Below are 23,936 nucleotides of genomic sequence, written 5' to 3' on the forward strand. Positions count from 1 at the left end.
AATGCAACAGCACATTAAAAGGATCATACACCATGATCAAGTGGAGTTTATCCCAGGAATACAAGGATTCTTCAATATATGCAAATCAATCAATGTGATACACCATATTAACAAAATGAAGGGGAAAAACCATTTGATCATTTCAATAGATGCAGAGAAAGCTTTCAACAAAATTCAACACCCAGTTATGATAAAAACCCTCCAGAAAGTAGGCATAGAGGGAACTTTCCTCAACATAATAAAGGCCATATATGACAAACCCACAGCCAACATCGTTCTCAATGGTGAAAAATTGAAATCATTTCCACTAAGATCAGGAAGAAGACAAGGTTGCCCACTCTCACCACTATTATTCAACATAGTTTTGAAAGTTTTAGCCACAGCAATCAGACAAGAAAAAGAAATAAAAGGAATCCAAATTGGAAAAGAAGAAGTAAAGCTGTCACTGTTTGCAAATGACATGATACAATATAGAGAATCCTAAAGATGGTACTAGAAAACTACTAGAGCTAAACAATGAATTTGGTAAAGTAGCAGGATACAAAATTAATGCACAGAAATCTCTTGCATCCCTATACACTAATGCTGAAAAATCTGAAAGTGAAATTAAGAAAACACTCCCATTTACCATTGCAACAAAAAGAGTAAAATACCTAGGAATAAACCTACCTAAGGAGAGAAAATATCTGTATGCAGAAAAGTATAAGACACTGATGAAAGAAATTAAAGATGATACAAATAGATGGAGAGATATACCATGTTCTTGGATTGGAAGAACTAACATCGTGAAAATGACTATACTACCCAGAGCAATCTACAGATTCAATGCAGCACTGTCAAACTACCACTGGCATTTTTCACAGAACTAGAACAGAAAATTTCACAATTTGTATGGAAACACAAAAGACCCCGAATAGCCAAAGCAATATTGAGAAAGAAAAACGGAGCTGGAGGAATCAGGTTCCCTGACTTCAGACTACACTACAAAGCTACAGTAATCAAGACAGTATGGTAGTCGCACAAAAACAGAAATATAGATCAATAGAACAGGATAGAAAGCCCAGAGATAAACCCACACACATATGGTCACCTCATTTTTGATAAAGGAGGCAAGAATATACAGTGGAGAAAAGACAGCCTCTTCAATAAGTGGTGCTGGGAAAACTGACAGCTACACGTAAAAGAATGAAATTAGAACACTCCCTGACACCATACACAAAAATAAACTCAAAATGGATTAAAGATCTAAATGTAAGGCCAGACACTATCAAACTCTTAGAGGAAAACATAGGCAGAACACTCTATGACATAAATCACGGCAACATCCTTTATGATTCACCTCCTAGAGAAATGGAAATAAAAACTAAAATAAACAAATGGGACCTAATGAAACTTAAAAGCTTTTGCACAGCAAAGGAAACCATAAACAAGACGAAAAGACAACCCTCATAATGGGAGAAAATATTTGCAAATGGAGCAACTGACAAAGGATTAATCTCCAAAATTTACAAGCAGCTCATGCAGCTCAATATCAAAAAAACAAACAACCCAATGCAAAAATGGGCAGAAGACCTAAATAGACATTCCTCCAAAGAAGATAGACAGATTGCCAACAAACACATGAAAGGATGCTCAACATCATTAATCATTAGAGAAATGCAAATCAAAACTACAGTGAGATATCATCTCACACCGGTCAGAATGGCCATCATCAAAAACTCTACAAACAATAAACGCTGGAGAGGGTGTGGAGAAAAGGGAAACCTCTTGCACTGTTGGTGGGAATGTAAATTGATACAGCCACTATGGAGAACAGTATGGAGGTTCCTTAAAAAACTAAAAATAGAACTACCATACGACCCAGCAATCCCACTACTGGGCATATACCCTGAGAAAACCATAATTCAAAAAGAGTCATGTACCAAAATGTTCACTGCAGCTCTATTTACAATAGCCAGGACATGGAAGCAACCTAAGTGTCCATCAATAGGTGAATGGATAAAGAAGATGTGGCACATATACATAATGGAATATTACTCAGCCATAAAAAGAAACAAAATTGAGTTATTTGTAGTGAGGTGGATGGACCTAGAGTCTGTCATACAGAGTAAAGTAAGTCAGAAAGAGAAAAACAAATACCATGTGCTAACACATATATATGGAATCTAAAAAGAAAAAAAGGTCATGAAGAACCTAGGGGCAAGACGGGAATAAAGACGCAGACCTACTAGAGAATGGACTTGAGGATACGGGGAGGGGTAAGGGTAAGCTGGGACAAAGTGAGAGAGTGGCATGGACATATATACACTACCAAACCTAAAATAGCTAGTGGGAAGCAGCCGCATAGCACAGGGAGATCAGCTCGGTGTTTTGTGACCTCCTAGTGGGGTGGGATAGGGAGGGTTGGAGGGAGGGAGACGCAAGAGGGTAGAGATTTGGGGACATATGTATATTTATAACTGATTCACTTTGTTATAAAGCGGAAACTAACACACCATTTTAAAGCAATTATACTCCAATAAAGATGTTAAATAAAAAAAAGAAATGAAAGAAAGAATAGCAAAGATCAATAAAACTAAAAGCTGGTTCTTTGAGAAGATAAACAAAATTGATAAACCATTAGCCAGTCTCATCAAGAAAAAAGGGGAGAAGACTCAAGTCAATAGAATTAGAAATGCAAAAGGAGAAGTAACAACTGACACTGCAGAAATACAAAGGATCATGAGAGATTACTACAAGCAACTGTATGCCAATAAAATGGACAACCTGGAAGAAATGGACACATTCTTAGTAAAGCACATCCTTCCATCACTGAACCAGGAAGGAATAGAAAATAAAAACAGACCAATCACAAGCACTGAAACTGTGACTAAAAATCTTCCAACAAACAAAAGCCCAGGACCAGATGGCTTCACAGGCGAATTCTACCAAACATTTAGAGAAGAGCTAACATCTATCCTTCTCAGACTCTTCCAAAATATAGCAGAGGGAGGAACACTCCCACACTCATTCTACAAGGCCACCATCACCCTGATACCAAAACCAGACAAGATGTCACAAAGAAAGAAAACTACAGACCAATATCACTGATGAACATAGATGCAAAAATCCTCAATAAAATACTAGCAAACAGTCCAGCAGCACATTAAAAGGATCATACACCATGATCAAGTAGGGTTTAACCCAGGAATGCAAGGATTCTTCAATATATGCAAATCAATCAATGTGATACACCATATTAACAAACTGAAGGATAAAATCTATACGATAATAGATGCAGAAAAAGCTTTTGACAAAATTCCACACCCATTTATTATAAAAACCCTCCAGAAAGTAGGCATAGAGGGAACTTACCTCAACATAATCAAGGCCATATATGACAAAAGCACAGCCAACATCATTCTCAATAGTGAAAAACTGAGAACATCTTTTTGTGGTGTCCTTGTCTGACTGTGGTATAAGGGTAATGCAAGCCTTATAAAATGAGTTTGAGAATGTTTCATCCTCTTCCATTTTGGGGAAGAGTTTGAGAAGGACTGGCATTAATTCTTTTTGAAATGTTTGGTAGAATTCACCTGGGAAACTACATGGTCCTGGGCTTTTCTTTATGAGATTTTTGTTTACTGATTCAACCTCCTTACTTTGGTGATGTCATGTTTCCGTTGGTGTTGTCAAATTTCCTTGATTTTTCTTGTTCCTTGAAGTCTTGCATTGCACTCTTTGCATTTAAAGTAGTAGTCATCTCCTTCAGTCTTTACTAACTTAAGGAGAGAAATACCTTCCTTCAGTCCTGCTAGGGATTCTGAGGCTTTCACAGACCTTTTATGGATATGACTGCTTCTCACTTCTTGCTCCTGCTTGTGGCAGAATTCATAAATTTGTATACTTCTCTCAATCCTGCAATGCACCAGACTGGGTGCTGACAGCCTCCCTTTTGCTTTTCCAAGGGCAGAGCTAAAGCTAAAGAGGCCAAATTTGTGGCCTCTCCGTGGCTCTCAGATTCAGGTTAGCCTTCTGTGCATGCTCACAAGCTGTCTGCCAGAGCTTGCTCTTGCTGCCTTTGAGAACACAGAGTGGGCCACAGGGTGGAGGTTTGTGGGGGTGAGGCAAGCAGTGTTCTGGGGGTGCCAGTGGGCCAGTTGTAGGGATCCACACGTGAGATGTCCCAAGTGGCTTGTGGGCTGGCTTCTTGATAGAGTCCGTGAAGCAGTTAGTAGGATCTATGTCCCATTAGTGCCCTCCAAAAGTCCTATATGTCACTCTCTCAGCCTCTTCCCACTCCCAGTCATGCAGCTGATGACTCGGTACTCTGAATGGAATGAGAGAGAAATGGGCCTCTTGGCCGTGTCCCACACAGCTGGGAAAGCCAGGCACTCCTTAACACACTTTCACTCCTTCCCCCATCCCCGCAGGAGAAATCACTGGCCAAAAAAGTGTCTCTTGGAACTGAGGGGTATTGCTTGGGGGAGGGGTGGTGCAGGTAAAGTCAAAATGTTACTCCTTCCCTCTCCAATGCATCCAAACTCAAATATATATATTATATATTTGTTTGTTTGTTTCCTCCAACAGCATGCTGGACCTTCTCTGCTGGAAACCTAGAATTCCATAAAGGCTTTCTTGTCCATGGGTGATTGTCTCATCCGTAGGTGATTGACAGTGTTCTTCAGGGTCTCCCAGACCATGGCTGAGAGGGACTGGGACCAGCACATGGTTCACTGCAGGGTCCGCAGCCAGGACTGAGATCTGTATGTGTATTACCTGAGGCACGAGTGGGTGAGACTCCTTCGGGGTCCTGTGGCATATGGTGTTGGATCCCACAGCTTTCACAAAGGCACTTTTGTCTGTAGATGGATGCTAAATTGTTATTGTTGAATGGGGCATACGTTCGAGGAATGTCGTATTTGGCCATGTTGCTAACATCACTTCTGGCAATGAGTCCTTAAACACCAAAAGCATGATCTATGAAAGAAAAACCTCTTAAGTAGGACTTTATTAAAATTAAAAACCTCTGCTCCCTGAAAAAAATTTTTTTAAGATAATGAAAAACCAAGCCAGAGACTGGGAATAAATCTCTGCAAAATACATATATAATAAAGAACGGATATCCAAAATATACAAAGAATTCTTAAAACTAAACAACAGGAAAACAAATACCCATTTAAAAAAATGGGCAAAAAGTCTGATTAGACACCCATTTCACCTTAATGGCTCTAAAGTGGATTTTAGGAACTGAGGACAGAGACCAAATATTATAACAAAAGATGCTCCAATTGCCTTATCACTCAGGAAATTCCAAGGGTTTGGGGAGCTGTGAGCCAGGCACTGTGAATGGAGACCAAATATATACGAGAAATATATTTTGATCATCTTAATGACAAAATATATTTCTTATAAATCACAGTATTGCAGTCCACCTCTTGGTCTTTGAACACAGATCCCTTATAGCAAAACAATAAAAAATGTCAAAAGATATGGCACATTACTAGAATCTCATTCAGTCACTAATAACTATTGAATCCATTATGAAATCTTATGAAAATGTCTCCCAGGGCAAGGCCACTGAGGTTTGCAGGCTTCTATTCAATCTTGTCAGTTTCCAAAAGCAGGAGTGATCTCAGCAATATATGGCTTCACCCTTTCAGTGATCTAGTATAATTGAGCCGAGAGGCAATATCATCTTTTGCTCTGGGCCTCTTTTGAGATGTTCATGTAATACTGGATTTCTCTCATTACATAACCATTTATTCATTTTCTAACCCACAGCTACTATTTTTCATTCTCTCCACTTACACCCAAACTTTTCCATCTTTGGAAAGGACATTAGGTTCAGTCACTGTACTGGTCTAGATGGCAGGCAGCAATACTAGTCTAGCAAGTCCCACCCCCTCAGCTCACTTCTAGTCAGATAAGGTAAGGTAACACAGGTGCAGAAGTTACACAGGTGAGCTATCTTTATCACCAGGCAATATAGCTGCATTCACTGTTAATCCTAATTTTCCCAGATTGGGTGAAGGCATATCCTGCCCCATCAGGCCCTTAGGAATTCTGACATAAAGGTAAATAGTTTCTTGCTTAGGAATCATCCTTGTTTCATGCCCTTGTAGTTGCAGCCCTGGTCCTGTGACCATTGTATCAAGTGGTGGGGAAAAGAAAAAGTTGAGGTGATATGGAGAAGACAGAATACCAACATTTTCCCCACCCCCTCTTCCCCTGATCCACCAGAAAAACAGAAATCTATCCTGTGGGGGCACTCTTTTAGCCCCACTCATGTTCAGCTTGAGTGTGAGCACATACTCGTGAAGGCACGTAAGCCAGCCCTTCATGCCTTTATTTCCCCCCACCACCATTTTAGACAGCCAATATTTTAACTGCCCATTCCAATTCTCTATCAAACTATGACTCTAAAGAGGTTATTTTTCTGACCACTGCTGGACATCATGCGATGTAAAGTGTGTTTGTTCCTTGGTCTAAAGAAATGATTCTCAACCGTCCAAATTTGTGCAATATCTTCTGTTATAGTACTTTTGAGCATTTGCATCTACTACTGGGTAGGCAAAGCCCAGTGCAGAGTCAATGTCTATTCCTATATTCCTGTCAGGACTCATTTGTAGCCTCCCAGGGTTACCAGCATTAGTCTGACTTGTCAGCTCTAATCAGGGCCTCCCCGCAACCCCCAAGGAATCTGCCACATAGCCATCTGCAGTCTGTCTCTTTTGCTGGCATACGGAACAGTTCTTATTGGCATTGCCTCAGAGGGTGCAAGAGAAATATGTCTAGATTCGGTCCATCTTTGCACTGCTGCAACTCCCCCATGTCCACTCATTTCATGGACCCAGGTGGCCACATCAAGGAAGCACACCAAAATGTCCACTTAGTGGTTCCAATCACCTTCTGAACCTTGGAAGGGGGTTCTTCTGATGGGCATCAACATGTCCTACTTTAATGTACCCCTTAAATTCCCAGTGATTTCCATGAGGCTGTGCCCTATTAAGGCCATCCCTTTAATAGTCCAGTTTTCCATTGTCTATCTACCTGACCATATGGCCAGGCCATGGGCTACTGTCCATGTGTAGGTAAAAACCCAAACATAAGGGCTTTTGCCATTGCTCAATTCTTCTACCACTGCTAGGAAAACAGCATGCAATTCAGCACACTAGGCTGATCTGTTTTTACCTTCTTCAATCAGAGTGGTGACTTTCCAAACATTTCCAAGATATTGTCTGTTCACCATGGAACTGCCATCCACAAGCCAAGCAGCTCTTTGTTGGTCAGTTAAGGGCTCTTTATAGGGCACTGTCCAAGTTACAACAGAATCCAGTAGCTCCTCACACAGTTCCAGAGTCAGTCCTTGGTTAAAAGAGGCTCCCTGCTCTCAGGAGTATCTCCTCCTTGCATCTCCCAGGCAGCATGTTCCTTTATAAACCATTTCCATTTTATTATGGAACTCTTCTGGGCACTGCCATCCCCATAATCCTAGATATTATGGCTGTTTCAAGTTTCAAGATCACTTTATGTCCTTCAGTCAGTCTTAGGGGTAGCTTCAATTAATCACTGATTGCAAGGTAGTAAATGCCCCTCAAATGGAAATTCTCTAGTCCAAAGTGCCAGTAGTTGTCGAGGTGCTCACAGCTCTTGTCATATGCCCCAGTCTATTCTATGCCTCACATAGGGGTATCACACAGCCTATCAGCACCTCAGCCTCCACTCCACGCTGTTTTGGCTCGGGCAATCTTACTGGTTCCCATTTAGCATGTCCAATTAGCACTGCTTGAAGGGTAGATTTACATGCCTTCTATTTACAATACTAGGTATGGGAAACATTCACCAGTCAGTTATAATGTCCATCCCCACAATACAATCAGGTAAAAAGAGAAAAAAAAAAGATGCCACCACTTCACATAAAACCTGTTTAAATATACCAATTCTCCTACAAACTTTTACCTTAATTTCATCAACCCTTATATTCCTAACTGTAGCCTCCACTAGGACTTCATCAATAGGTTTTGGTTTTACAATACTAGGTAAGGGAGGTGTTCCCCAGCCAGACATAGTTTCCATTCCCAGAAAACATTCAGGTAACATTCCAACTTTCATAATTCAATTAACCGTTACACTTTTATGTTCTCTCAATTGAACTGTAGCCCGAGTCAAGGTTTCACCAATGGATTTTGGTACCACAGTTCATAGGATTCCTGTATCAAGGAGTTCTGGAAACTTTTCTTCACCCCGACTATTTTACCCAAGCTTGTGCAAAAGGTTTTGGATCCTTAGCAAGGGGTAGAGCCAAAGGACTCTATAAGTCACATAAAGTCTTATGTATAAGACTTATATGAACACTTATATAAAGTCTTATATATCTTAAATCTTATGTAAGATTTGTCAATCTTATATTAATTGTTTACCCCTTGTCCTAAGTGATTGGTCAGATTTCTCATTGTAATTTCTGCTCTCTGGCTTTCAAAATTTCTCCAAATTGTGGTAAACAGAGCTGACTTCTTTAGGGCCCTTTAATGTTGGAGGGCCAGCAAGTCCTTTGGTAGTGTTGTATTAAAATCTCTGTTTTAAGCCCATCAAGATCTGTTTTATTCACTCTGCTTCTTAATTATCATCTAAAGATTTCCACCCTGCTGCGATGAGTCCCATGACTCTCCTCTTTCTATCTTCTTTGTTCCACTCCTATCAACATTTGCTTTATTCACCTTATTCCTTAATAACTTTAAAATTTCCTACCCTGCTAAAACTATTCTCTTGATTCTCTCCTCTGCTGTCTCCATTCTCTTGTTAATAACCTAATATTTTTATTAGCATCTATAAGACCATGAGGGGAAGCTGAGACAGCAAATTCCATAAGGCTTCTTGAACTATCCCTCGGTTTTGCAGCAGTAAGGTTACAATGGGGTATCCATGTAAAAGAAGCCCTTTAACCACAGCATCTACTATGACCTGGATAACAAGTATATTCATTGGGTGAATATCCTGGTCATCATAAAGCCAGTCCCACATGGCTTGCATACAAAGCATATCAGCTGCTTCATCTGGGGTGTTCCGCTTGGCATTCATAGAGGAAGATGGACAGTCCCCTTCTCAGGGTAAACAGACCTTACAGTGGTCTTTATCCCATCTACCAGGCTAGTTGTTCCTTCAGAAAAAACCTCTTGTGTGTTTGGATCACACATAGCCATCTGTGATTGTTCTATAGTGATCTGTGCAACCTGTACCAACCCAAACATGCTCTTTCATTCTGCAGCACTCAAAACCAAAGACACGGCTCCTAAATTAGTCACTCTCACAATTTATTTCAGTAAAGGTTCCTCAGTAAACTGATGATATCAATCTACCAAATAAAACAACTCCTTCACACTATGTCCTCTGGTTTCAATAGTTTCTTGGTTTTCCCCTCACCCTACAATGACTACCTTCTTGGTGACCAGAGGTCTTAGAGGTACTTTCTGTTGCCCCTGCATAATTTTTACCTTGGAGTGGGGGCAGCTGTGCGGCTAGTGGCTGAAGCTCAGACTCACTGAAATCTGAGCTTGGTCTAGCATCAGGGTCTGATCCAGCACTCTCTTTTACTTTAAGTTTAGCTATTAACAGATAACAGTTACCAAGGGATTGTATATTTTACCTCTTTCTTATTAGTCTGCATTTCCTTATTCATCTAGTGAGACAACTCCCCAGGAGTTGGATTTGATGAAATAAAATTCATATTTTATGGCAAGACAAGAAAAATTTAAACGTAAAATTTTTCTCTGCCCCTTCGGGCTTCCTCCCTCTCCTCTAGTGTGTATTGTGCATCTGCACTAACCAGACCTCCCTAGGAGATAACCTTCCTTCTTAATCTTGTAAGGGGTCATGATGGCCCCCTACTCACTTTGTACATGTAGATCCTGATTGTGTAAACTGTCAGTACATCACTTGATATATAATCCTTTTTCTCAAAAATGTATATAACTGTGCTTTGACCTCTAACAGGTGGAACAGTCCTCAGAGCTTTCTGAAAGTCTGCCTTCCTAGTTATAATCCTCAGGCTGTCTCAAATAAAATTTTCTATTTCTTTCTTAGACTGACTGTCAATTTTGCATCAACAGATCCATCCCTAAATTCCACTGGTAACTTTTACCCTTAGTAATGGATTGTAGCACAGCTGTTGTTCCATACCATGCATGACCATGAATCAAAGGTTCCTCAACCCCCACCCTTTCATCCTTTCTTTTCCCAAACTACATGTTTATGTGAGCCAGGGCTTTCTAGCAAATCTCACTTCTCTGACACCAACTAAAGTGGTTCTGAACCCAATTCCAATGTGTGTGTCTCGGGGTGTTGGGGGGAAGATAGTTTCCTACAACAACAACAATTCTCAAATGCCAGCAAGGTGTCCTACGATTAAACTTAATTATGACACTATCTACCCAGAGAGAGCATCAGAGTCCACAGGTCAGGGGCTCAGTCCCACAAGACTGCTCTCCACTTCAAATGTCAATCTCAAGCCCAGGTTATTACTTGTGCTTCTGACCGACCAACTACAGATTGGAGGTTTCCACGACCCCCTCCTTGGACTTCAGATGCCAACTGCGAATCCAGGTTGCTACCTGTACGGCTAGCCAGCTACCAACTGGCTATAAATTAGAGGTTCCTATGGCTTCCTCCTTGATTTCAATTAATTTGCTAGAGTGGCTTACAGAATTCAGAGAAACATTTTACCTACCAGATTACTGGTTTATTATCAAAGGATGTAATTCAGAAACAGCCAGATGGATACGTAAGGCAAGGTATGGAGAATGGGTACAGAGCTTCCATGCTCTCTCCCAGCGCTCCACTGTCCCAGAATCTCCACATGTTCTCCAACTCAGAAGCTCTCCAAACCCCATCGTTTTGGGTGTTTACGGAGGCTTCATTACATAGGCATGACTGATTAAATCATTGGCCATTGGTGGTTGATTCAACTTCTAGCCTCTCTCCCCTCCAAGGAAGTAATAGGAGGGGTTTCAACTGAATATTACGACCCTCTAATCACAGAGTTGGTTCCTCCGGTGACGGACACCATCTTTGGTGCTTTCCAAAAGTCACCTCATTAACATAAACCCAGTTGTGGTGGAAAAAGGCTTGTTATGAGTAATAATACACCCGTTTCACCATAATGGCTCTGAAGTGGATTTTAGAAACTGAGGACAAGAGACCAAATATTATGACAAAACGGCTCCCATTGCTCTTATCATTCAGGAAATTTCAAGGGTTTCAGGAGCTGTGAGCCAGGAACCATGGATGGAGACCAAATATATATGAGAAATATATTTTGGTCCTCTGAGTGACCAATTATATTACTTATAAATCACAACATCACACAAAGCTTACTACAATAACTACAGCAATCTAAACAGTATGGTACCAACATAAAGATAGACATATAAACCAGTGAAACAGAATAAAGAGCCATGAAATAAACCCTTGCATATGTGGCCAAATGATTTTTGACAAGGGTACCAAGATCATTCAATGGGAAATGGACATTCTTTTCAAGAAATGGTGTTGGGAATATCCACATGCAAAAGAATGGATTTGGAGCTTTACCTTATACCACATACTAAGTTTAACTCAAAATGGATCAATGACAAACTCAAGAGCTAAAATTTTGAAACTCTTAGAAGAAAACATAGGAAAGAACTTTATGGCATTGAGTTTGGCAATGATTTCTTGGATAGGACACCAAAACATAAAAAAAGATAAATTGGACTTTGTCAAAATTAAAAACTTATGTGCATCAAAAGACCCTTTCAAGACAGTGAAAAGGCAAGCCATAGAATGGGAGAAAATACTTGCAAATCATAATATATGATAATGGGTTAATATCAAGAATATTTAAAGGACTCCTAAAACCTAACAACAATAACAAAAAAGACCAAACAACCCTATTTTTAAGGATTTATTTTTAAGGGCAAAGGCCTCAAATAGACATTTTTTTCAAAGAAGATATGTAAATGGCCAATAAGCACATGAAAAGATACACAACATCACTAGTCATTAGGGAAATACAAAGCAAAACCATGAGATACCACCTCACACACATTAAGATGGGTATTATCAAAACACAGAAAATAACAAATGTTGGCAAGGATGTGGAGAAATTGATACCCATGTGAATTTTTGATGTGAATGAAAAATGATTCAGCCACTGTGGAAAACAGTATGTCAGTTCTTCAAATAAATTAAACATAGAATTACCATATGATGTAACAATTCCACTTCTAGTTATTTACCCAAAATAATTGAAAGCAAGGGCTCGAACAGGTATTTGTACCACCAACGTTCTTAGCAGCATGATTCACAACAGCCAAAAATTGGAAACAACCAAAATGTCCATTGACAGATGTATAGATAAACAAAATGTGGTATATACAAACAATGAAATATTATTCAGTCTTAAAAATAAATAAAATTTTGATACATGCTACAAGGATGAACTTTGAAAATATTATGCTATATGAAACAGCCAGACAAAGTAACAAATATTATAGATACATTCTGGATACATTGTATCTAGATTTGTCAAATTTGTAGAGACAGAAAATAGAATAGTGCTCACAAGGGCCTGATCAGAGTGGGTAGTGGGAAGTTATTGTTTAATGGATACAGAGTTTCAGTTTGGGATGATAAAAAAAAGTTCTGGAGATTGATATTGATGATGGTTAAATGACAGTGTAAATGTACTTAATGTCACTGAATTATACACATAAAAGTGGTTAAAATGGCAAACCTTATATGTTATTTTACCATAAGTTTTAAAAAACCATAGAAATGTACAATACAAAGGGTGAACCCTAATATATACTAGGGACTTTAGTTAGTAATAATGTATCAATATTCATTCATCAGCTGTAACAAATATATCACACTAATGCAAGAGGCTAATAATATGGGAAACTGTGTGTAGGGAAAGGAGGTGGTGGAGAAGAAGTAGTAGTATAGGGCTTCCCTGGTGGTGCAGTGGTTGAGAATCTGCCTGCCAATGCAGGGGACACGGGTTCGAGCCCTGGTCTGGGAGGATCCCACATGCTGCAGAGCAAGTAGACCCGTGAGCCACAACTACTGATCCTGCGTGTCTGGAGCCTGTGCTCCGCAACAAGAGAGGCCGTGATAGTGAGAGGCCCACGCACTGCGATGAAGAGTGGCCCCCACTTGCCACAACTAGAGAAAGCCCTCGCACAGAAACGAAGACCCAACACAGCCAAAAATAAATAAATAAATAAATAAATAAATTTAAAAAAAAAGAAAGGAGGGCAATGTCTACACTATATACTGAGTCCCCTTAAAAAAAAAAAAAGAAGTAGTAGTATAGGGGAGCTCTCTGTACTATCTGCTTAATTTTTCTGTAAACCTAAAACTGCTCTAAAACATAAAGTCAAATAATTTTTTAAATGCCAGTATTATTGCATTTTTGGTTTGTTATTCCTTGTTTTTATTCCAGTGTATTTTATTTATTCATTTATTTTTATTAAAGTATAGTTGAGACAATATTATGTTAGTGTCAGGTGTACAACATAGTGATCCAACAACTAAATACATTATGAAATGATCACTACAAGTCCAGTAACCATCTGTCACCATACAAAATTATTACAGTATTATTGACTCTATTCCTTATGCTGTATATTACATCTCCATGACTTATTTTATGACTGAAAGTTTGTATCTCTTAATCCTCTTCATCTACTGCCCCATAATCCCCCACCCCCCTCCCCTCTGGCAACCACAAATTTGCTCCCTGTATCTGTAAGTCTGTTCATGTTTTTCCAGGGTTTCTTTTTGTTTTCTTTTTTTTTTTTGGCCGTGCAGTTTACGGGATTTCAGTTCCCTGACCAGGAATTGAACCTGGGCCACAGCACTGAAATCCCAGAATCCTAACCACTAGGCCACCAAGGAACTCCTACTGTTTCCATTTTGTTTTGTCTGTTTTGTTTTTTAGATTCCACATATAAGTGAGCTCATATGGTACCTGTCTTTCTCTGTCTGATTTATTTCACTTAGCAAACCATCAACAAAACGAAAAGACAACCTACTGAATGGCAGAAAATAATTGCAAATGATATATCCAATTAGAGGTTAATATCCAAATTATAAAGAAATCACACAACTCAATATAAAAAAAGAAAAATGAACAATCCAATTAAAAGATGGGCAGAGAACCTGAATAGACATTTCTCTAAAGAAGACAGACAGATGGCCAATAGACATATGAAAAGATGCTCAACATCACTAATCATCAGGGAAATGCAGATCTAAACCACAATGAGATATCACCCCATACCTGTTAGAAAGGCTATTATCAAAAAGACAAGAAGTAACATGTTGGCGAGAATGTGGAGAAAAGGGAACCCTCATGCACTGTTGGTGGGAATGTAAATTGGTGCAGCCACTATGGAAAACAGTATGGAAGTTCCTCAAAAAATTAAAAATAGAACTAGCATACCATCCAGCAACTCCACTTCTGAGTATTCACCGGAAGAAAGCAAAAATACTAATTTGAAAAGATATACGCACCCCTATACTCATTGCGGCATTTAGAAGAGCCAAGATGTGGAAACAACCTAGATGTCCATCAATAGATGAATGGACAAAGAAGATACACACACTCATTATTGAGTAATAACTTTTCATTCTGTCTTGGTGTGTGTATGTGTGTGACATCATCAGTAGCAGCATCTGAACCAAATCTGGGGTGATAGTGTATTCTGTCTCTGAGGGGTGGCCACAACAGTCCCAAAAAGAAAATATATTTTTCTGTACAGTGGAGCCATGGGTTTCTGGCAGAATGAAGAGAAAGGGAGAGGGAATTAATTGTAAAGCTTTTCACTTAATAGAGTCATTCATCTAGGCTATCTTTGGTAATTTTAATATTGTATTTCAAAACTTTATATATAATGACATTAATGGATTTATGTAAATTATAAAAGTTCCTACCATTGTTCTTGGTATACCAGAAAAACGACATTACTTTAACAGGAGGCTCAAATGGAAAAGGCACAACCTTTGAGCCATTTCCTCTTGTTTCTTATCCATTTGAGATTTATACACCAAGGGATGACAGCCACAGAAGTTTTTGTTTTTCATACCAGACTAGTTTTGACTCAGAAGAAATTATCTGTTATGAAAACTGAAGGATGATAGTGTGCCCCTCCTCTAAAAGCTTTTTTGTACTTGGTCACTGGCTCACTGAGGGATGAATCATTAGTTCTGGATGAGGATTTCTCACCTAAGGTGCTTCAGAGAGCTTGAAGTCCCACGTGGCTTGAATGCAGGTGGGATATAATGGGGACAATGAAAATATGCCAAAGGATATAGAGCCTTGAAAGACTCGCTAGGGAATCTGGTGATGTTATACAGATGGATTCCCCTGAAAGTTCCTCATTTAAAATTGAGGGCCCAGCAAAGGGTCGGTAGGTGCTAATAGTCCAGCTGTGTTGCAGGAAGATTTCCTGCTTTACTTGATGACAGGAAAGATGAGAAATCTACACTGATTTTTACCCCCAGCCAGCAACATATTGAGACAAGTAACATCTGGATCAGCCCTGATACTACATGGGCTTGCCTGAATTATTTTTCCAGAAAAGGACATGAAACAAGAGATGAGCAATGGGGTTTTGACTTTGAGTACACCCCAGGAACAATTTGGGAACTGACTCTGTCTTCCGTAATTCCTACTCAAGGACAGACCATCAGCTTCTTGCTTTGATACAAACACCTACATACCCCAAACTCACTGTTCTCTTTAACTAACGGAAAATTCCACAGCCATCAACTGATTAAGTGTGTGCTCCATAGGGCATTTGAGACACAGAATATTTCCAAAGGGTCTGGTCCAATTGTACTGTGAAGATCCCCAATTCTGAAAGCAGTACCCACAGCTGGAATTCCAGACTATGGGAGTTTTGTGGATTAAAAACAAGTTATAAAGAACTCCAAAAATCATCTAAGTTGCAACTGTATGTTGCAAAAAGCCTACCTACATTTTTTCACCCTTAATGCACAAATGTGGTTGGTTGTCTTTCATTTTAAGTCCTAGATATACAGAAGATAGATTCAGATTTGACCTCAACAGAAATTAAACTAAAGACAGCTGCTAAAACTAGGGGTACATGACACCTTGTTGAGATTTGTAGGTTTAGGCCTTCCCCCAAACACATAAAAAGTTAGGAGAGAGAGGAAGCTCAATAGAAAGACCAGTATTTGTACACTGTATTTCTCAATACCCAATTTCCCAATTCTGGGCAGTTAAGGAAAGAGGAATGATAACAGCAAAGGAGACAGAGGGTAGGAGAGGCAGAGGTGACCCCAGATCCCAATCTAAACTCTGGCATTCTATGCCACAAACTCTTAACCAGAACTTAGCTTTTATTAGGTATAAACAGGAGGAGCTGAGGTAGTATAGACAACATGGCTTCAACTCTGTAAACTGTACAAATAAATAGGATAGTGGGATTAGGGGAATTAATTTCTTCCTAACCACACACTCCTAAAGGACTTTGGTCTCCTGTGGCTGTCTCATAGAGCTGAGCTCTAATCAAAAGGGATCAGCACAAACACGGCACTGTCATCAAGCATAGGTGCAAATCACCAAGTCCAAAGCATTGGTCAGCAAACAAAAGCAAGTATGAGAACAAACAGTCATAAAGATGGGGCAAATGAGATTTTCCATGAAGCAATTTTTGTAGTTAGACCCTAGAAAGGCCCTCCTCTGAGACCCAGGAATACAGGGGGAGGGAGCCTCAGATGAAGCAGTAAACTCGGTACCCCAAGATGGGGCACCTGGATGTTGAGGGCACAGTGGGACTAGGTCCTTTTAGAACCACACTTCCATGGCTTTGCTAAATGGGAATGAGAACCAGGAATTTTCTTGGAGGTTAAAAAGCTTCAATATATCCTGATGAGACATCTTATGTGAAAGGCTGAGCACAAGTTCTGGGACTCAGACTGGAATGAAAGCATCTGTGTTCCTTTACTGCTAAGTCTATGTCTTCACTCCTTTCTCCAGGTCTGCCCAGATGTCAGCCAGTAGCACAGTCCTGTCTTCTTGTGTAAAGAGTGATTCTACTCTTTGAACATGCTGAAACTAAGTGATCTTTAAATGTAAACTTGTTTTGTTTGTACCCCACTACAGACACAGACAGTGCTCTTTACTATTCTGTTACTTGTGCTTTATCCCTCTGACTAGACTTCAACTGAAGAACTAAGACAATGTTTTCACCAGTTTTAGCATGCAACTTTATTTACACGTAAATGAAGTATTAAATGAATACACTTATGTCAATATAAAGCACAGAAGTATAGCTTACTCAGGATGAATAAGTTCATTATTAGGTCATATTGCAGAAGTACTAAAAATATCTCAATTTATATAGCACAATAAAAATCAACAAACATTCAAGCTCTCAAGATCATTTGGTATCCATAAAACTGGCTCCTTCAATCAGCACAGATGGCATAAATATTGAACTTATAATATGCATTCATTTCATATTACAACACCAAAAAATTATTCAAGGCTTTGTGAGAACATACGGCTATTCAGAGTTTGAGTATTAATCGTATAACTTTATCTCTCACCTCAGGATCACTGTGCTCTGCTAAGTCTTGTAGTTTCTGACCAAACTCTTTTGCTTCCTGGAATATGGAAATAAGTTCAGATTTAGTGAACTCTTCCTTGGTAAATAGCTTCACCTTCTTTTTGAATTGGAAATTTATATTCTCAAATATTTCAATGATATTAAGAATATTGGCCTTTGACTCATTTTTGTTAAAGGGCGCAACCAATGATGACAGTACTTTGGCACTGATCAGTTCTCTTGTATTGGCTTGATTTTTAGACAAGCGCGAAAACACTTTTAAAACATAAAACTTGGTTTTGCCACTTCCCTTGTTTAACAAGGTGAGGAAATCTGGAATGTAACTGACAATCATATGGTGGTCCTCAAATTTTACACTCAGCTGCACTAATAATTTTAGTCCAGCCAGTTGCTCAGGGGAGTTCAAAGTATAAGAGATTATGTCCTTACAAACTTGGTTTACATATGACTCTCCTGTTTTTGGTTCTCCAGAAGACTCAGAGTTGTCATCCACCATATTTAAAGTTCTAGGGTGTTCTTTAACATTGGGATTATTGACCAAGTTTTCAATCATAACAGTAATACCTACATCATGAATTATATCTTGGGTAAATGGATAAGCAGGACTGATACCCATTATCATTGTAGCTATTTCATGAATGAAAGGATCCCTAGTTAACTTAAGTAGGCCAACGAGTTTATCAAATTCTTTAGGCTCTAAACTAAAAACACGTGATTTGCAGCGGCAGGCTTTTGGATTGGGCCCATACTTTTCCCTATACTTAACCTGTTTTTTGAGCTCAGCTAAGGTCTGGAAGTAAGGCCCACTATAGGGTGGGATCTTGGTCAGAGGCCGAATCCCAAGAGGAGTTTCAATCAAGGTCTCAACCAGAGTCCAGTTCCCTTCTGGAGGCAAGGATCGTTCCCCTCCCTCTACTGGGACTAGGACACAAAACCTGGCCCTTGACCATGCTGCCGCTTTTTGCTTTATAGTAAGTTCGGGTTTGGGTTTGGGTGTGGGCTTGGGCTTTTCCTGGATCTTACGTGGAGGCTTATACACTTGAAAAGGGGTCTCTTCTTCAGGCCAGAACCAGGATCCTACACTAGGCTCTTCTCCAGTCCAAAACCAAGAGCAGACATTTTCTTCAGCCTCATCACTGGACTCGATTACAATACCAGCTCTGTCCCCCACCCTCAACTTGATGCTGGCCTCTCTCCTTCTCTGGGACCTGGACCCAATATTGTCTTTATCATCAGCCTTGGCAAAGGACCTGATATTGGCTTCACTTCCAGCACCAGCCTTGACTTTATACTTGGTCACAGCACTGACCCTGGACATAGGCATGGCCTTTGACTTGGTTTGGGACACTATACCAGGTTCTGTAGGGGGGTCTGCCTTAGTCTCAGCCACAACTCTAGTCTTAGTTTTAGCTTCCATCTTGCTCACTTCCCTTGTCAAGGCACGGCCTCAGCGTAGGTCACTGCCTGTGTCCTGGCCACTACTCCATCCCCAGGCTTGGCCTGGGTCACTGGTCCTGTTTCCAATTCTGCCTCAGCCACTGCCTTGGCTTGGATCTTAGCCTTGGCTCTAGTGTTGGCAGGGCCACTGATTCCAGCTTTCAGGCCAGCTCCAGCCCCTCCTCTGCCCTTGCCTTAGCCTCGAAGCCAGTCATGATCCAAGTTAAAGGCAAGGCCAAGTTATGTATCCCCACCCCCGTCTCAGCCTTGACTGAAGGTCTCTCACAGGTTGGTGTTTTCATACAAAGTCCAGTTGTCACTCAGCCCCCTTTCCAACTATAGGCTCTGCCAGTGATATAAACAACGTGCAGAGGAAGCTCACTCAGGGAAAGGAAGGATGGCTGTGTGCCTGAGCGCAGCCCTGTGGAGGGTGGTGGTCTTCAGCCACTCCAAGGCCACCAGATCTGCCACTGAAGTTGGACCTAGGGGTGGAGGAAGGAAATGGGGCTTTGAGTCTTTTCCAACTTTTTGCTCATGTTGATTAGCACAGAGAGACAGGAAAGTATGAAAATTCAGTGCTAAGTGTAAAAGGCAGGTAATTAGCAAACTCCTTCTCCCTTCATTTCATGCTCCCTACTACTGCAGTTGCAACCGATCTTTTTTCCAGACACAAAACAAGAGTATGGAGAGTGGAAAAGCTGAACGGGAGTGAGAGAGACTGAAGAATCCCTAGACTGGCTCTCTACCCCTACTGCACCCAAGCACATCTCCACTACTTCATCCTACAGGTCTACTGAGGAAGTCTCCACATACACTAACCTTCTCTGATCTGGAGTAATTTTCTCCTCCTTTCCTTGCTTCCAATGATGACAAGCCCTACAGCAGACCTAAAGGCAGATCTATGGACAAATAAACAAACAGGAGGATTGGAAACTGATCTCTTGGTAGACTGACCTTGGTCCCTGGTCCCTATAGATGTAGTTTGTCTAGTGTTTCCCTCCTTCTGGTCCCTTCCCCCATTGCCTGCTTCAGGACTGCTCCTCCTCCCTGTTTCCCACCATTTTCCTCTTCAGTGACTGCCCTGGCATTTCCCTGTTTCAAAAATGGGCTGGGGTGAAGTATAAGAATAGGAAAACCAAGTGGGAAGTAATAAAAGCAGGTATTACCCTTCTATACCCCCAAAGCTTAGGAAGGCTCCCAACTAATTCAGCAGGGGACCAAACGGGTTAGTAAGCTGGCAAAACAGAAGAGATAGAATTATCTAGTCTCAATCACTCTACCCTCACACCAATCCAAACAGATATAGGACACATTTCTCTTCTTCATTATTTCCTAGCTTCTAGTTGGGTTACCATTTACAAGCCTTCACAACAACTGAGAGTTCCACAGACCTAAGGACAGACCTACACGCAAAGATTCACAAATGCAGAGATAAATAAATAAATAGAGACAATGGAGACCGAGCCCTTGGTAGAGATCAGCACATAGGACACTGATCCTTTCTGGATACAAGTACCTGATTGCCAAAAATTTCTCTCTTTCTTCCTCCCCTCCCCCAAATCTCCAAGCTCCTCTGCTCCATTCTCAAAGTCTGACAATTCCCCTGCAGAGACAACTCAAAAATCGCTGCAAGATAGTGGTGGTGTTAGTAGGGATGGAATGCTCAAACCATGGAAACTGGCTTCGAAATCAATGAAAAGTATGATTTCCAAATTTCATCTAAGTTCTTGTGTTTCCTTTTTCTCCCCAAAGCCTATCATTTTCTTCAACACAACGGGAATAAGGGAGGGCTGTTTGGAAAGCTGGCAGAAAGGAGATCTGGAATTTCCCCAAGATCCCTACCTGCTCTAGTCTTAGCCATCTACCACATCCAAGCACTGACCTCTCTACAGAAATTAAGCCAATTTTCTTTTTCTTATACCCTTTGAGGTTCACTGCCCCCTACCGGTCTTTACAGAAACATAGAGTACTGCAAATGCAGAAACAGACCTACACATATAAACGCATGATACATACTCAACGACCCAATGAAAAGACAGTGGGAGAGACTTGGTTATTAATAGTTAGCCTAGTAACCAGGACAGGAGACCCTTTTCTAATCCAGGGCCTTGATTATCAAACACTTACAACCGCTTTTTACACTCTTTCCCTCCCAGGGCTCCCCAGACCACTGCTCTCACAGACAGCAAGCAGCAGCCCCTCCTCCTATTAATGTAATCCATCATTTCTCCGCTAGAAGCCGCTACTACACTCCTTTCCCTCCCCAAACATGGTGGGTGGGGGGAGGGCAGTGTCTGGAAATCAAGCTAGCAAGAGGCAGATCATTTTAATTTATCACTGCGTGCCGCTCAAATGACCCCCGTCCCTCTCTCCCTCTCACCACCCGCGCCCCATGACCAAGTCACATTTCCCACGTTCATCTCTGACACCCATATCCACACTCCCAAGCAATGCCCGCCTTCTCACTGACCTGCTCTGCTTGGATGAGAGGCAGTTTTTTCATTTCCTTGCCTCGAGGGTTGCCGAGCCCTAAGAAAGAGGGACGGACAGTCAGACGGATACAAGGACACGAGACAATGGCGGCGACTATGTTTGGGGTTTGGCCCGGCACGGCGGATTCACGACGAGATACCTGCTTTATCAGATGAAGGGCCGTAACTGGCAAACGACTGTAACTTTCTGGAATTTCCTTCTCCTTACCGCCCCCAGGACTCCTCAGGGACCCGCTCCTAGTGATTCTTTTAACAGCTACCTTTTCCTCCGCAGACTTTGTCTCTCCACGTCCCCAGAACCAAAACCGACAGCGAGAGCAGCAAAGCGGAATGGAAGGCGATCCGGCCTCACCGAAGCGGAGTGATACCAGGCCTTGCATAGCGCCACTTTCTCTGTCGGCGAGCTCCGTCCCGCCTACCCTGGCCGTTTCGGTACTGGAGTGGGCAGGGGCGGGGTCTGGATTTTTAGAAAGCAGCGCTGGACGGAGAGAAGCCGACTAAACCAAAGGGTCTCGGTATTAGTTCCCCTCTGTTAGGGAGCTCCTCCACCCCAAACCTACAATCTATTCCCCTGAACTGAAATGTATACGGGTTTCGGGAGGTGGCATCAGTGAATCCGCTTCGGCCCGATAAGGCGGACGGATACCAAAATATAGTTGTTACAAATTCCCTTCTCCAAAGCCTGCGGCCCGCTGTAGTGGGTGGGTTGGGGGAGGGGGCCGAGGTAAGAAGGTCAGGAAAGAGGCTCAAGACTGAAAGAGGAAGGTGAATTCTGATCTATTCCAAAAACTATGCGTCCCCTTTATGAGAGAAGCCCCTTCAAAGCGCCCTTCTCAGCAATCAGCCTTTTGAACTAAAAGGCAGGGGCGGGGCGGGGCGTCTGGAAAGCTGCTCTAGTCCGACTTGCTGATCAATATCAAACACCTTAGTCTTTTCTTGTTCTTCTCTAAGTTTCTCGCCCTTATTGCCTACCGTATTTCTTGCACAGAAATAGTCGAAGGTAAGGTGGGATGAGAATATAGGGAAAGCACAGATGGACGGAGAGAAGCATATTAATACCAAACTACCCCGGTGTGTACATAAGGCATTCTTATGCCCTGCCTCCCCTCCTGACGCCCACGATATTTTCTGCACCTAAACATGCAGGAGCCTGAGCATGGGTATGTGGAAAACAACTCTGTACTCATGGAAGAGGATGAATCTCAAATATCTTTGTACTCTTGAGCCACCTCCCACCCCACAACCCCACCGCAGGGTTTCCTTATTTGTCACCTAAAATGGAAGATGAAGTGGAAGAGAGTTAAGAAAGCAGCACTAAAGTGAGAAGGGATTAAATGCCAAACTATCTCGTTGCGGGGCCCTTTTTACGCCTGACCCACCATATTGCCTGCACAAAAAGTCAGATGAGGTAGAGGAAATATCAGAAAAGGAGGCTGGGAGAGGAGAGGCGATTTGAGGCCAGACCACCCCCGAGGTTCTGGGCAGCCCTCCCCAGTTCTGCTTTCACTGTTCCTGGGACCACGGACGGGAGGAAGGTGGCAGGCGGCGCCCGTGGAGGCGAGCCACTGCCCCTCTTCTAAGGGACGGCAGCCCTAGATAGACCTCTGGCCTGAGGAAACAAACCACCTGTCTGTGCCAGTGTCGTCATTCTTTCTGCCACACTGCCATTTTCTCAGTCGCAGTGGTAGCACGGTAGCACACTTCGCCATTTCGCCGTCCCCACAGTTGCCCAGGAAAGAGGGTATTTCCCTGTCAGAACCCGCACCGGCTCAGACAACCCTCCCTGTCTCACCCCACAGCCAGGTGTCAGGCACCAGGTAGAGCCTCACCTGGCTCCTCTTCACTGTCCTTTGTAAGGAAAAAGGGACACTACCCATGCACTTCTCAAGGGAGATCCTAGCTGCTCTCCTGACTTCTCTCACCACTACATCCTGCCTAATGAATGCATATGCTCATTCTCCCTGAACATATAAATTTTTTTTGATTTTCCATTCCAAGTTGAAAAAAGTGAGGGGCCATTGAGTCATGAAAATTCCATGGCACCTTCTACTGTTTGCAGATCAAGGCCTATCTCTAGGTTTGTCTTTGCCTTTGATGTCTGTAACCCCAAGGCTTAGCCTAGTGTCTGCCACATGGGAGATGCTCTGTGTATAATTTTCATTGTAGGAAGGAAGCAAAGATTTTTTTAAAAATACATTTTGGAAAGAAACCTGGAGAATCTTAATATCACATTTTGCAATGAATATTTGGGAGGATACACGTAATTTAGATTTGATAGCTTTTTTTTTCCTTTTCTGTCTTCTTTTCATGCTTGAAACTATGCCTTACTAAGCTCCTTAATATATAGCAAACCCCTATGAAATCATAAAGAAAAGACCAGTGACCAACA

The 23,936-nt window shown here is 41.5% G+C and overlaps 1 protein-coding gene across 11 annotated transcripts in view; it reads right to left on the reverse strand.

Moving 5' to 3' along the window:
- ARMCX5 (armadillo repeat containing X-linked 5) overlaps positions 1-22,169 on the reverse strand; it is a 135,742-nt gene extending 113,573 nt beyond the window's left edge. For 2 of the 11 annotated variants that reach the window (XR_014259023.1, XR_014259024.1), the window contains exons 1-4: positions 21,808-22,125; positions 21,526-21,584; positions 17,599-19,537; positions 3,355-4,959 (exon numbers count right to left, since the gene is read on the reverse strand). Coding sequence is in view for 9 of the 11 variants with exons in the window: in XM_082447623.1 (XP_082303749.1) it covers positions 17,560-19,035 (1,476 nt within the window). In the remaining 2 variants the exon portion in view is untranslated. Of the gene's footprint in view, positions 1-3,354; positions 4,960-17,232; positions 19,538-19,874; positions 19,955-21,525; positions 21,585-21,687 lie in introns of those variants that run through there. The other 9 variants (XM_082447620.1, XM_082447623.1, XM_082447618.1 and 6 more) reach the window with 9 other exon arrangements.
- Between the last annotated feature and the right edge of the window lie 1,767 nt (positions 22,170-23,936).

Source organism: Balaenoptera physalus (genome assembly GCF_965194825.1).
Source record: "Balaenoptera physalus genome assembly, chromosome: X".
NCBI lineage: Eukaryota > Metazoa > Chordata > Mammalia > Artiodactyla > Balaenopteridae > Balaenoptera > Balaenoptera physalus.